The sequence below is a fragment of the Pteronotus mesoamericanus genome, unplaced genomic scaffold (genome assembly GCF_021234165.1).
Source record: "Pteronotus mesoamericanus isolate MK-2021 breed Mesoamerican mustached bat unplaced genomic scaffold, CSHL_Meso_final contig_44, whole genome shotgun sequence".
In the NCBI taxonomy this organism is placed as follows: Eukaryota; Metazoa; Chordata; class Mammalia; order Chiroptera; family Mormoopidae; genus Pteronotus; species Pteronotus mesoamericanus.
In genome coordinates, this window is record NW_026555166.1 from 4,867,843 (window position 1) to 4,882,072 (window position 14,230).

General features: G+C 36.2%; 1 protein-coding gene across 1 annotated transcript in view; it reads left to right on the plus strand.

The window, feature by feature from the left end:
• DNAH6 (dynein axonemal heavy chain 6) overlaps window positions 1-14,230 on the plus strand; it is a 273,527-nt gene that overhangs the window by 32,015 nt on the left and 227,282 nt on the right. Inside the window, exons 4-9 of the mRNA XM_054577633.1 lie at window positions 876-1,143; window positions 7,461-7,595; window positions 7,679-7,790; window positions 8,470-8,587; window positions 9,881-10,049; window positions 12,153-12,269. Coding sequence (XP_054433608.1) covers window positions 876-1,143; window positions 7,461-7,595; window positions 7,679-7,790; window positions 8,470-8,587; window positions 9,881-10,049; window positions 12,153-12,269 — 919 coding nt within the window. The remainder of the gene's footprint in view (window positions 1-875; window positions 1,144-7,460; window positions 7,596-7,678; window positions 7,791-8,469; window positions 8,588-9,880; window positions 10,050-12,152; window positions 12,270-14,230) is intronic.

The following is a 14,230-nucleotide window of genomic DNA, read 5'->3' on the forward strand; positions in this document are numbered from 1 at the left end:
CAACCCACATCACTGTGTTGTGGCGCTGTATGTAGGGGAGGGGTCCGAGAGGGAACAGTGCTGCTTGCTCAGCTCTCCGTGGGCTTTCAGTCACTTCCCCCACCACCCACAAGCAAATTGGGCCCTTTTAGTGTTGATTCCCAGGCGGGTGGGTTTGTGTACATTCTAGTACGCTGTGGGTATCTCCAACGAACTCTCCTGTGAGGCTGGGCGTTTCTCCCACTGCCACTACCCCTACATATTTTTACAGCCAGAGGTTTTGAGACTTTATTTTCCTGTACTGGAACCCTGGATTGCATGGTCTGTCTTTTTCCGCAGCTATTTTTTTCGGTTTATCTGCACACCAATGTGGGACCGCCCAGTCCTCCAGCCACTGCCTTACTGAGTATCTTCTCCACCCTGATTGCCCATCTCTGCTCTTCTGACCTGTCTGGATGAATCTTTCTTCTTTAATCCCTTGGTTGTCAGACTCCCATACAGTTCAATTTTCTGGAAGTTCTGGTTATTTTTTGTTTTTAAATTTGTTGTCCTTCGTTTGGTTGTGCAAGGAGGCAAAGTGTATCTACCTATGCCTACATCTTGGCTGGAAGTGTCTGTAATTGATTTTTTTTTAAAGATTATGTAACTGAAATTATGAAGTATATCACCAAGGTCGTGAAAGCTTTAAGAGGTATAACTGTTGTTAAAAAGTAGCTCCTCCTCCTTTTTTTGAGCAATATTTTTTAATCTTAAAATTAGTTTGTCAGAGTTTTTAAAAATTTTAAGTAATATTTGTTTTCCAGAAATATTTTATTTCTTTAAAACAAAAAGTAATGTAATTGTTTAATTTTGTACTGAATATTTTATTCACTTGCCCCAAATTTTATTTTTTATAGAGTTGTAAGTTATGACAACATCAATAAAAATGACTACTATACCATTAGCAAAAAGGCAGTAACACACATTTATAATGACGACATTGAATTTATTGAAATTGATCGATGGGAACAGGAATACCTATATCATAGAGAACTCACAAAGATTCCATTATTTTCACTTTTCCGGAAATGGAAGGCTTTTAATGTGTGGAAGAAGAATGTGCGCTCCAAGAAGATCAGCGGCTCTCGAAAATCTTTACAAAAAAATTTGTTCATTGTCAATCAAGTATGTATTTACTAATCATATTTAAAAATATTACAGAAAAACAAAGTGTGACTCTATTAGAGATGTTGGTATAGACTATCCCTGAAATAGAATATTTCATCTAATATGCTATTTAATATTAATTAAATGGTGACGATTTTCATTTGAGTCTGGCAGTCTAGTGGTGTTTCTACATTTAACTAGGGCTGTAAAATGCAAAAGTATGAGAGTTGCACAGACTCAAAAGTATGAGAGTCTTTGATCAAAGATGTAGGCTGAGGTTTGGATTCATGACCCCTCTGTTGTTGACCAGGAAAGTTGTATATCTTTTTGAGCAGAGCAGCCTGGGAACCCCTACTACTACCTCTCAAATTTAAGATACTCTGGACTTTATAGTCCAAAATAATCTGGGGACTTGTTTTCATGGGTCAATACCCCCCAATGTGTCATTTGTTTTCCTTTACCATGGATTTAGACAGTAGGGAAAATTTTAATATTTACTTTGGAGGACAGGGTAGGTAATTATGAAAAAAGTTACTGTTCAAGGTTGTATGGTCATATTTCAAATCTCTACCCATGCACTGATTTCAACTTGCTTTAGAAGTTTTCTGCTTGGCCCCTGGGATGAACTGACATTGCCATCAGTCACCACTCACTCAAATCAGATTTGCTTTTTTTGGTCATTTCCTTCACTTTGCATACAGTAATCTGAAAGACTGTTATCAAGATATCAGTCATATAATTAAGGAGCATTAAAAGAATATGGCTAACACAGATCCTAGAACAAAACAAATGCATGGGATGTACCATTTCAGGTCATCCATTCCACCAGGCTTTCAGAGTTGTGGAAAATATCTTAATCCTTCCATATCAAATTCAAACTCTAGATCTCTAAATTTCATGAAGGGTCCATCAGTCATTTGAACTCGTTTTACTACCTTTCTACCACCTTTCATCTTTCACCATGTCTTGAACGCTATACATTTCATAAATTTGTTACTAGGTATGTGAATTAGTTCTTCCTGCATTCATCTCTAAAATTAACCTTTTGATCCTTAAGGCTTGTTCTCTTATTATATGTGCAGAGTTGTCATTCTCTGTCCATCATTCATACCAGGAGCATTTCGGCCTGGACAAAAACTTCTCTTAAATGTAGCCCTAACAAACTAGAAAGTTCTCATCCTTTTAATCTTAGATTGACCTAATTAACAGACCTATTTACATTGACTTAAGTACCTGTTAGATGTTATAATTACCCACACATTTACCAATAGTCTTATATTTGCAATAAGTTAATTGGAAGGAGTTGGGCTAATTCCCTCAGACTAGGTTGAAGGGAAATGTAGAGTTGTCCTTGAAAATTTTATAATTTTTTTTCAGTAACCAATATTATTGACACTTGTGACTACATTTCCTTATAACTTTATTGAAATATAATTCATGTACTATACAATTCACCTGTTTAAGGCATAAAATTTAATGATTTTAGCATAAAAATTCTGAGTTTTGATGATGCCCACTTTATCCATTTTTTTCTTTTGCTGCTTGTGCTTTTGGTGTTATTTCTTTAAAAGCTTGCCTAGTCCAAGGTCACAAAGGTTTACTTCTAAGTTTTCTTCTCATTGTTGCATAGTTTTAGCTCTTATCTCATGTTAACGTTTGCTTATGGTATAAGGTAGGGGTCCAACTTCATTACTTTGCATATGGCTATCCAGTTGTCCCCACACCATTTTTACAAAAATTTCTTTCTCCATTAAATTGTCTTGTACCCTTTCCAAAAATTATCTGACAATAAATGTTAGTGTTCTTAAACTCTTAATTCTGTTCTATTTATCTATGTCTATTCTTATGCCAGTAAAACACTGTCTTGAATACTGTTGCTTTGTAGTAAGTTTTGAAATTAGGAAGTGTGAGTTCCCTGGTCCCCTTGAACTTCCACATGAAATTTAACATCAGCTTGTCAACTGCAAAAAAGTCAACTGTGATTTTGATAGGGATTTTCATTTTAACAATATTATTTTTTTCTGGTCCATGAACATATAATGCCTTCCCATTTATTTAGACTTTCTTGAATTTCTTTCAACAATGTTTTGTAGTTTTTATAGTATATATTTTTCATTTCTTTGTTAACTTTACTCCTAAATACTTTATGATATTTGATACTATTGTAAATGGAATTGCTTTCTTAAATTTCATTTTAGATTTTTCAAATATATTGTACATATGTAGAATGTATATCAATAGTATACATACATACAGTATGTATAATTACTTTGAATATTCCTTTGTAATTAAAATATAACAATATATTTTATTTTTGCATATTGAGCCTGTTTCCTGAAACTTACAGAATTTATGATTGACCCTAATAGTTTGTTTGGTTTGTATGTGTGTGTTTCTGTGTGTGTATTCCTTAGGATACTCTGTGGATAAGAATATGTCATCTGCAAGTAGAAAGTTTTGCTCCTCCTTCCCAAAATGGATGACTTTTATTTAATTTTCTTGCCTAAGTTCCCTGGCTAGAACCTTCTGTTGAATAGAAGTGTCAAAAGCAGAAATAATTGCCTTGTCCATGATCTAAGAGGGAAAGCTTTTAATCTTTTACCATTAAGTATGATGTTATGAAGAAGTTGCTTACTACTCCTAGTTGTTGAATGTTTTTATCATGAAACCATTATGATTCTGTCAAATGTTTTTTCTGCATCTACTGAGATTATCATGTAATTTTTTCCTTTTACTCTATTGGTATAATTTATTATAATAATTGATTTTCAGATATTAAACAAACCTTTCATCCCCAGGATAAATAATTTTTGATCATTATGTATAATCTCTTTATATATTGCTAGATTTAGTTTGCCAGTATTTTGTTGAGGATATTTGCATATATATTCATAAGGAAGATGGTTGGTCAACACTTTTTTCTTTCCTTGGGATGTGTTTGTCTATCTGGTTTTAGTATTAGGGTACTACTGGCTTTATAGAATGATTTGGGAAATGTTCCCTCTTCTGGTTTTTTGTAAGAATTTCTGAAGAATTGGCATTAATTTTTTTGTTTGGTAGAATTCACCAATGAAGCAATCTGGGACTATGCCTCCTTTTTGTAAGTGTCTTCTAGTTTCCTACATTTCCAGATTGCACTTTTCTCTAGATTTAGATATATATTTAGTATTAATTTTTCATTATTATTTAATGTTGCTCATGATTTTAAATTGCTGGGTACTTGATTTTGCTGGTTTTCTAATAATGTGTTATTTTGTTGTACATGATACTTTCAGTCAGTTTTCTCATTTTATTTTTACATTCACTCATACATTGTCATTCATTTTAATTTGAATGTCCCTTTGTAATTAAAATGCTTCCATTTTTGTTTTTAGTCATTGTTTTGCAGACAAAGCACTCTTAATTTCATAAATTTATATAACTATCTCTTATGAAGGGATGTCCCTTGTCCCTTTTGCTGTAGCATTTTCTACACTGGGTCAGAAAAGTACATGAGAACACAAGCCTTGGCCTGGCTAGAGCAAGACCTACAACTCTAGTGGGTTCTCAAAGTGCCAGATTGTACAGACACCCAGATGTTCTGAGAGACTTAGGTTAGGGCACATTAAAGGTTTAGTGCCATGGTGAATGCAAGACCAGCACATCCGAAGGGTTCCTGCTGTCCAGTGAAAGATACGGTGTCTCTGCATGACCCTGATTTCTATACAATTTTTTATAGCAAACGCAGCTCTTCTGCGCTTATCCTCCAAAGTCTCCAATGTTTCCCCATAGGCTTTCTGACCTAGTCACTAACCCCCGAATGAATAACACTGATTTCCCATCTCTGAGGTATTGACACTCCTTTCAATGCAAGTTGCAAAAACTCAAATTAAATGAACTTTAACAGCAATAACAAACAAAAGCTCATATAATAAGGAAGTTCAAGCAGTGAATAATACCTTTATGCGTGGCTGAATTCAAAAATCTTGTCATCTGTATTTTTTCCTCTTTTCACCTTTTAGTTCTGTATCTCTCTGTGTCTGTTTCATTCTCAGTTGGGCTCTTAGAATGATCACCACCTCTAGCTCTAGTTGTAGCTGGTTCTTTCAGTGAAAAGAGAATATCTCTTGCTGGAGATGTTGGAGAGAATAGTGATTGGCTCAGCTTGTCCGCATGCCCAATCTTGAACTAATCACTGGACAGCTAGGAGTACTCTGATAAACCAGGCCCGGACATGTGCCAGTTCCTCATTCATGTGATGAAGAAAGCGAGGGGTCAGCCTTATCAAAACCACATGGTAGTGAGTTTCCCATAAGAAAGAAGGACTCTATCACCAGAGGAATTGTAGGTAAGTCAAGGAAAGTGACCTGAGCAGCAAAAATTATAGCTACCTCAATCTTTTGCATATTGAAACCCACCATCAAGGTGACAAATTCTTCCTTCTCTTACAATCCCTTTAATAACTCGAAACAATGCTTAATCCTTATCCCCTTCAATGGGCACTATTGATATAGTAGCCCAAGAATGAACCACCTAACCCAGAGCCATCTGAAATTCCGTAACAAACAGCAGAATAAAACAGCCGGAGGAGGTGGGGGATGGACACCTCCAATCTCTTATACCCGCAACTGCTTTCACATCTGTCCTTTATGCTGACAGTCAAATATTTAGGTTAAGATAAAGTAATTCCTTAGCTCATATATTTTTTTCTTCCAAATTCCCCATAGTCTAAACTCTCACTTTTTGGCAGATCATCATTGTCAGTTCCGCTTTCCACCTGGATCCATCCTTTTTGTGCATTTATTGAATGGAATTTATAATTTTGCTTTAAGGACTTTCTCCAGGGTACTCTGGACTTCTTGCTTCCACTGCCCCATTTTGATTACATTCTCATCCCTACTCCTGTACTCGGTTAGTTTATTTAGTATCTTAATTCATAGACTTAGCCTCTATGCTTTCACTTTTTCTTAAATTACGCAAATTCTCCAGTGAAATGAACCTTAAGAGCTTCCAAATGTTTTCTTACAAAACTCTCTTCGTTTGGGACTCTATTTTTTTAAAAGATTTTATTTATTCATTTTGAGAGAGAGGGGAAGGGAAGGAGAAAAAGAGGGAGAGAAACATCAATGTGTGGTTGCCTGTAGAGTGTCCCCCACTGGGGACCTAGCCCACAATGCAGGCATGTGTCCTGACTGGGAATTAAACTGGTGACCCTTTGGTTCACAGGCCAGCACTCAATCCACTGAGCCACACCAGCCAGAGCACAGATTTTATTAATTATAACTTCCCTTTACACTTAGAATGAATAAAGCACTAAATGTTGGTCTGAATAACTGTTGTTTGTCTATTTTGAAAATCCCCAAAAAAGTATATAACACATAACCCAGTGTCACACACAAATAAATTAATGTTAACTTTACTTATATAATGTAACTCTCCTCCTTTGATTAGATTAAGGGGAAGTCAGAGTGAGTGTTCTTGGAACATTCTTAAACTATGTGCCTTTGAAGCCAACGACCTAGAACTCAGATTTATGATGTTGGCACAGAGAAAGATTAAGTTAAGATCATGTAGCAGAATTTCACAAATGCTTCCACTCATTCCCCTAGCTCACATTGCAAGACAAGTTTTTAATAGTGACTGAACTTTCTTTTCAGCAACTTTTTACCCACTGAAAATTTAAAGTTAAATTTGTCTCTGTTCTCTGTCACAGCCTCTTAGATCAGCAATTTTCAACTGATGTGCCACAAGAATTTTTAAAATGTGCAATACCTGATTATTTAGTCAGAGACACTAACCTCTTTTCTTGTAGATTGTCAAATAAAACATGACAACAGCAAATACAACAATAGCTGTCCAGTGTAAATGAACCAAAATTACACCTATTTTTTGTCAGATCGGCAAAAAATATATCGTTTGGTGTGCTGTGGAATTTTAGTTATTAGTTTATGTGTGCCATGAAATGAAAAGCACTGTCTTAGATCAATATCATGACTAGACATTGTAAAGTCTTAAAGGCAACATGAAGAATCTTTTCATAGCCATTGGCCAAACCTAGTGAAATTTAATATTTACCAAGTCCTCTCTGTCTTGCCCTCAATTTTATAGCTAAAAAGGCATGTATTCAAAATAAAAAGAGAGAAATTAAGACAAATTAACTCTGATAATTGAAAGGATACTTTTAGAACAAAAATTCAGAAGTGTTCCTTTTAATGTATGCATATATAGTTGTACTAAAGTTAACATATAGAGCTATTTTCCTTAACAACCAGTCTTGCTTTCTAAATATCTTTATACTTTTAAAAGACAGGTTTAAAACAAAAAGCAAATAATGATGTATGTCTATTTTCATTCAGTATTTGCGACCAGCTCTTCTTAAAATAAATGAATTGTGTTATCAGTTGAGTTTTATGAGGCTTTGTTATATTGAAAAAAGTCATACCTACACCCTGCAAGAATTTAAGGCCACACAAGTCATACGGCTGGAAGAGGTAAGGGATTTTGTCTAAAAGTTTCAAGGTTTTTTTTTATAATTGCTGCTTTTGTACCGCTAATTATACATGTCTCTATCTAGGTGACAAAGTCCTTAGAAGAATTTCGAAATGAGGCAAAGCATGTGGTCAGGAAGGCTTGCCGCACTGCTCTGCACGCTGCGGGGTTTGTTCCTGATGACTGTGCACAATATGGTAGGAAGGGGAAAGAGCTTGAATAGATCAGAAGTGGTGCCTTTCTAAAATATTAACTCTTTTTTTATTCTACTTTTCTGAAGTTTAAATAATGATCTTATTTTTCAATTCTTGCAAAATTGCTTGATAGATTATAAATTCAGTGTATATTGTAGAGGGGGAAAAACAGAAAATAGAGCATTTTCCTTGCATTACCCCTGCTTGCATACAGTGTTTCTAAACTGGTTTCAGAACCTTTATTTCGCGAGCATTCTATGGTAGACTCAGAGCCTCTGTGCTTAAAGGTATGTCTGACCTCCTAGTACAGACAATTGGTTTATTAAAATCAAGGAACTGGATGTTCTCAGAATTGGCTTCAGCTGGCATGTACCCTAAGGGATAGCTAAAATGCAGCTGGAGAAAGAGGGTAAAAATATTCCCGGAAAAGATATGGCATAGTACACCGATCAAATCTTGTTAAAGAGAATGTTAATAAACTGTTTACAGTCTTTTATTGAGTGGAAATCCTTTGTTGTGAAATTCTTTTGGATAACTGGACTATTTTCCGGAGTTTGAATTACCTCATGAACCAAAGCATTTTGGTGTTTTTTAAAAAATTTTGCTTGCCTTTTCACTGAGAGTGGAAAATATGTAATTTTTACACAAGAATCCTTATTGTTGTATCTTCTGCTGTTCTTAGATTATTATAAAGTGCCAGACAGCGGAGGTCTCATTGAGTTGCCTACTTATGCAGACTCTGAGAAAATGACATACACAGAGCAAGCCAACAAAAGGCATCATTGCGTGAGGCTGACATGGTAAGTGATTATTCTTTCAAGAAAAATTAGGGCATCTATCATTCTCAAGTTTCATTAAAAGTTAAATCCTTTATTATAGGGTTCACTAACATTGTTGAGGGATTTAGAGGGTATAGTAACCAGTATGCATGCCATAGAAGTCTGCCACCCAACTGCCCTCCAGAAAAGCAGCCACTGGGAATGGCAAGCTGGAAGAGAGTGGAGGGCATGGCCAAGGCCAAGAGCTCCTCTTTGATCTCTAAGGCTTTCTTTCTCACTAGCCCAGCATGGAGCAGGGAGCTGGCTATGGTAAAAAGTCAGGCACAAAAGGATTTGTACGTAGCTGCATCGCCACACAGAGCTCCACCCTTTTCCTAAGGAAGCTTTTGCAACTGGGAGACCAGGAAGGAAAGCCTTCCTTCCAGGGCCTAACCAGGAGACGCTCCCTCATTAGGGTTAGCTCTGCCATTGCTTACCCAACTGGATCTCAACATTGTTCCAGGGTTTGAATTTTGTATCATTCTAAAACTTAATTACTGTAAATAACTCTTGCAAACAGCTACCAAGCATTATCTGAGCTGTATGTGGCACTGTAAAACACTGATTGCTGTTACTCAGTGCTCACTAATTTAGTCTAACTTTTACAGCTCTCTGTTTAATAAATCTAAATGGTATGTCAGTTTATAGATGAGCTAATATGGTGATATTATCTGTGTCACAACAGAGGTCATTGAAGCAGCCCCTGAGGCCACCATCATAGGCCCCCAGACACTAGAGGCCCCTTGGGCTCCATTTAAGCAGAATCAAAAGTTACTCTAAATGCCCTGCTGACTCAGTCTACATTCTACGCACTCGAGCAAGGAAACAAAATTTGCATCTTTGGGTTACCAATTGCCATCAAACAACATTTATCCAATAGCAAAGATTTCACACATTTACCTTTAGAATTTAAGTTATAACTGTTGTATATTTACTGATTTCTTCTCTAAAGCATTTTTTAAAAAACCTTATGGCCATTTTTGGCTAGATGAGCTAGGCACTTTTTCCATAACAGTTGTGTCGCTCTTAACAGTTGTATTGTCCTATTGAATAGTTAGAACACCTAGCTGAATTGATGCTACATACTTGAATACGTTTGTGTTTTAAAGCAAAGAATGTGCAAGAACAACTCTTCTGGACCATAAATCTCTGATAGTGTAATATAAATGGAAATTAAGAGAAATTATATTTTAAAATTTAAATAGTTGCTTTAGAGTTACTTTCAAAAATATGTAGTTAATATAGAAAACTGAAGCTATATTTTTTCTTTTCAAGCTTTATTCGTCTAAATGATTATCTAATTGAGAGCACAATGCACGTCCTAACAGTAAATTCTGTTAACTGTCTTTTGAATTATCTCACTGACAAGCTAAAACGAACACCTTCAGCAGATGTCATTCAGAAATGGATTACTGAGGAGAAGCCTGAAGTCACTGATAAGAAGGTATATCCAGACAAAATTAATTGGTCAGCATTTACTGAATGCTTACTATGCACTATGGATTATGTTATTTTTCTGTGTACTAGAAAAACGGGAGGAATGCTTACAAGATTTCACAGTATAATCAGAGCCTACCATACGCATATGAAATGGCAGAATGAAAGTCAGCATATCAGCAAATACCTAATAAGAGAGCATCCCCTGTGCTAAATGTTGCTGTCTCATAGGAATTTGCTAAAAGGTTATTCATGTGCTCATTCAACAAATGTTTCTTAAGTACCTACTGTGTACCAATCCTTGCACTGAGTGTTGGGTATATAGTGATGAAAAACTTAGGATCCTTGCCCCCAATAAACTTACAATTTGGGGGTCATTGTGGGCATGAACTGGCAGAGAGAAGAAGGTGGGGTGGTATAAATGAAAGAAGTAAGCAGTGGTTTAGATGTGAGAGGAAGCATATCATGGAAGCATACCTTTGTTCTTTGAGTGGTTAACCTCTTGGAACAAAGTTGATCTTAGAGACATAATAATTTGAGATGTTTGAGATGAAGTAGTACAACTTTGTGTGTTCTATCATAGCTAAGGGAGAAATCATATTATCCCGTGTCCACATCTCCCAATAAGCCTTCCCCAACTCCGTTCTGGTGCCAGACACCCCAACACATTGCAAAGCATGCTTACATGGTTTCATCAAGCTTCCTGCTTCCAATTCTCAGCTTCCCCCCCCAAGGAAGCTCAACAGTGCAGTTTCAAAGACTGATGCTCTTGACTATAGTTTTCCCTTTTTCTCCAAAAGTTGAATGTTAGTTGCATGCTCCTTTTCATTACTTCCTCTCCACGCCTATTCTCAATTCCTCCTTTTTCTAAATACTATTACATTTTTAAAGTAATATTTGTTTAGTGCAGAAAATTTGAAAAACACAGAAATGTACAAAGAAAAACATCCTTTGCTATCCAAAGATAACTATTTCCAAGGAGAAAAGAGGTGTCATGCTCTATTTACTTACTGCTTTTTTAAGTAATTAATCACCTGCTTTTTCCATTTAACAATGTTTTGTGAAAAATCTCCCAAGTCAATATGTATTTTTCATATTATATTCTCATATGGAAATGTACTATATCTTGTAAATATTAGTAAATAATTTTCTTTTATTGATTACTTTCTCATTACAAATAATGATGCAAGAACCTCCTTCTCTACACATGTTTCATACATCTCTGATATTTCCCCCTAGAAGAAATTCCTAGCTGTGGAATTGTTGGGTCAAAAATATGCTTGTTATGTTTTGTGTCAATTTGCAACCTTTCTAGCAATGTTTGAGAATGAGTGTTTATTCATATGCACACTAGATAGTATCATTCATTTTCACCTTTATTAATTCAATGGATATAAGGTAGTATATCACTGCTTTTAAATGTTATATTCCTTTCATTGCTGCCCCAGTGCAAGGATAAGAGCATAGGTGTGATGATCAGAAAGACCTGGGTCTGCCACTTACTAAGCAATGTGTCCTCCTGATTCTGTCTTTTCATGGGATTACCAGTGATACCTGATGCATGTGGTTGGTATTGGGTTTACATGAATACTTAGCATTCCCTGACACACAGTAAATACTCAATAAAAGTTGTTACTGAATGAACTATCTTCAGGAAGAGAAGGAGGTTGATTGATCATTTGTATATTCCTTTTAAGAAATGGCATATTATGCCCTGTGCCCATTTTTCTATTTAAGTACATTACTATTTATGTATTATTATAATATTAGTATATATTTCTATTGAGTATATCAAGTATATTTCTATTTAAATATTACTAACCTTCTGTCTGCTATATACGTTACTGATGTACCTTTTCAGTTCCTTGTTTGCCTTTCCATTTTGTTGATAGCGTATTTTCAAGGAGAGAAGCTTTACATTGTTGTGTAGCTTTTCAATATTTGCCTTTATTTTTTAATTTCTGTTGTAATATTGTTTGAAAGACATGCCAACATTATAAAATCAGCTAACTGTATAAGCTTAAGTTTGCATGCCTCTCGTAATAGAGAAGTTTTCTATTTTACACTTGGTATGTGTATCTTTATAATACTGCAAATGTGTTAATTTCAGGGAGTCCCTGTGATGGAAAAGCAAGAAGAAGATGAATCTCTCATCCCCATGTTTCTCACAGAACTGATTTTGACAGTGCAGTCACTGCTCTTTGAACCTTCTTTGGATGACTTTCTGGTGTGTTTCTTCATATAACATCATCTAAAAGTTTAGCATTTTTAAAAAACTTTAAACAGATTATAGGCTTGGTAGGAACACCATCAGGAGGACATATTCTATACAAAATTTAGAATTCATTATAGGCATCTCTCAATATGAGTTAAAGAAATCACTCTGTTGTAAGTACCATTTTCAAAATCTTTTTAAGTATGCTGCATCTGAGAAAATGTTGTTTTAGTTATTTACTGCCGTGTAATAAGTTACCACAAATTTGGCAGGGTCACCAAGGAGCATGTATAAAGGACACATGGTCAAGGGCAATGGGGGAGGATTGAATGTGAGAGTAGGGGTGGGCGGGGCAGGAGTTTCTGTGTTCAGGAGTCTGGGCACTGCCTCGCTCGCCCTCTGCCTCTGGACCTCTCCAGGCTGCCATTCAGGCATTGCTAGGATGAGGTCTCCTCAGAGTCTCCACTGGAAACAGGTGCACTTCCAGGTTCCCTCAGGTTGTTAGAATTCATCCTATGCAGCTGTAGGCCTGAAGTCCTTGTTTTCTTGAGGGATGTCAGATAGGGCCAGGCTTAGATCCTGGAAATGACCTATAGTTCCTTGCCCTGTGTCAAACTCTATGAGCAGTTTACAATATGAGTCTTTGCTTATTCAAGACCACCTGGAGAACCTCTTTCTGGAAGGGCCTAATCCCTCTTTTAAGGGCTTCATTTAATCAGATCTACCCAGCACAATCACCTTTCCATGGATTCAAAGTCAACCGAATTGGGATCTTAATTATCTGCAAAATCCCTTCAACTTTCCATATAATGTAACCTAATTATGGGAGTGGCAGCCCACATAGGGCCTGTGCACTAGAGGGGGGAACCTTGGGAGCCCCTTTAGAATTCTACCTTCCACATTTTGTACATACATAGATTATTAAGCCAATCAGAGCCTATATTTCCTGTTGTTAGTTGGTTTACTGTGGTGCAAAAATACTAGTAATCAGGCTCTCTAGATTCTAAACTTCACTTTACAATTAATAAGCTCTTTTTTTTACCTCTCTGTTTATGCATCTGTAAGATGAGAAAGTAGAGGAGTTTTAAGGTTGCTTCCAGTACCAGAAGTCTGTGATTCTATAATTTATCAAATGAGTCATTTTAGAATATTTTTTTTCAAATTTGTGTGCTTAATTGCTGGATTATATGGCTTTCTATTTTTAGATTTTTTTTAAAATTTTATTTTAATTTATTTTTTCAAATACATTTGTCTCTGCTTCTCCCCCCACAACTTTCCCTTGCCCCCTCCCTCCTTCCCTTCCTCAGCTCTTCCCCTTTGGTTTTGTCCATGAGTCCTTGCTATATGTTCCTTGACTTTCCCCTTCCTTTCCTTGTCCCCGCCTCCCCTCCCTCCTTCCCTCTTGTCTCTGTTGATTTCTTTTCCTTTCAGTGTTGCTGGTCTTATTTTCCTTGCATCTTTGCACAAGGATGAGCAGACTGCTGAGAGCCTTGTGGTTGGAGCCTTGCTCAGGAACTCACACACACAGAGAGCCACTGGGATCTCATGTCCCTCTCTGGCCAAAAGATTTGTGTCCTTCTCATGGACATGAATGCTGCAGATGACACAAGAAGGTTCTCTCCAACAGCAGCTGGCTGTTCTTCTTTAAGCTCTCTTTTTTTCTTGATGAGACTGGTTAAAGTTTGTCCATTTTGTTTATCTTTTCAAAGAACCAGCTCTGGATTCATTGATCCTTTGAATTGTTTTAGTCTCTGTCATTTAATACTGCTCTGATCTTGATTATATCCTTCCTTCTACTTGCTCTGGGCTTTGTTGTTGTTCCTCTAGTTCTTTTAGATACAAGGTTAAGTTGTTTAGTTGAGATTTTACTGTCTTCTTTAGGTAGACTTATTAATATGAACTTCCCTTTCAGGACTGTCTTTGCTGTGTCCCATAGGTTTTGGATTGTTTTGTGTTTATTTTCATTTGTTTCC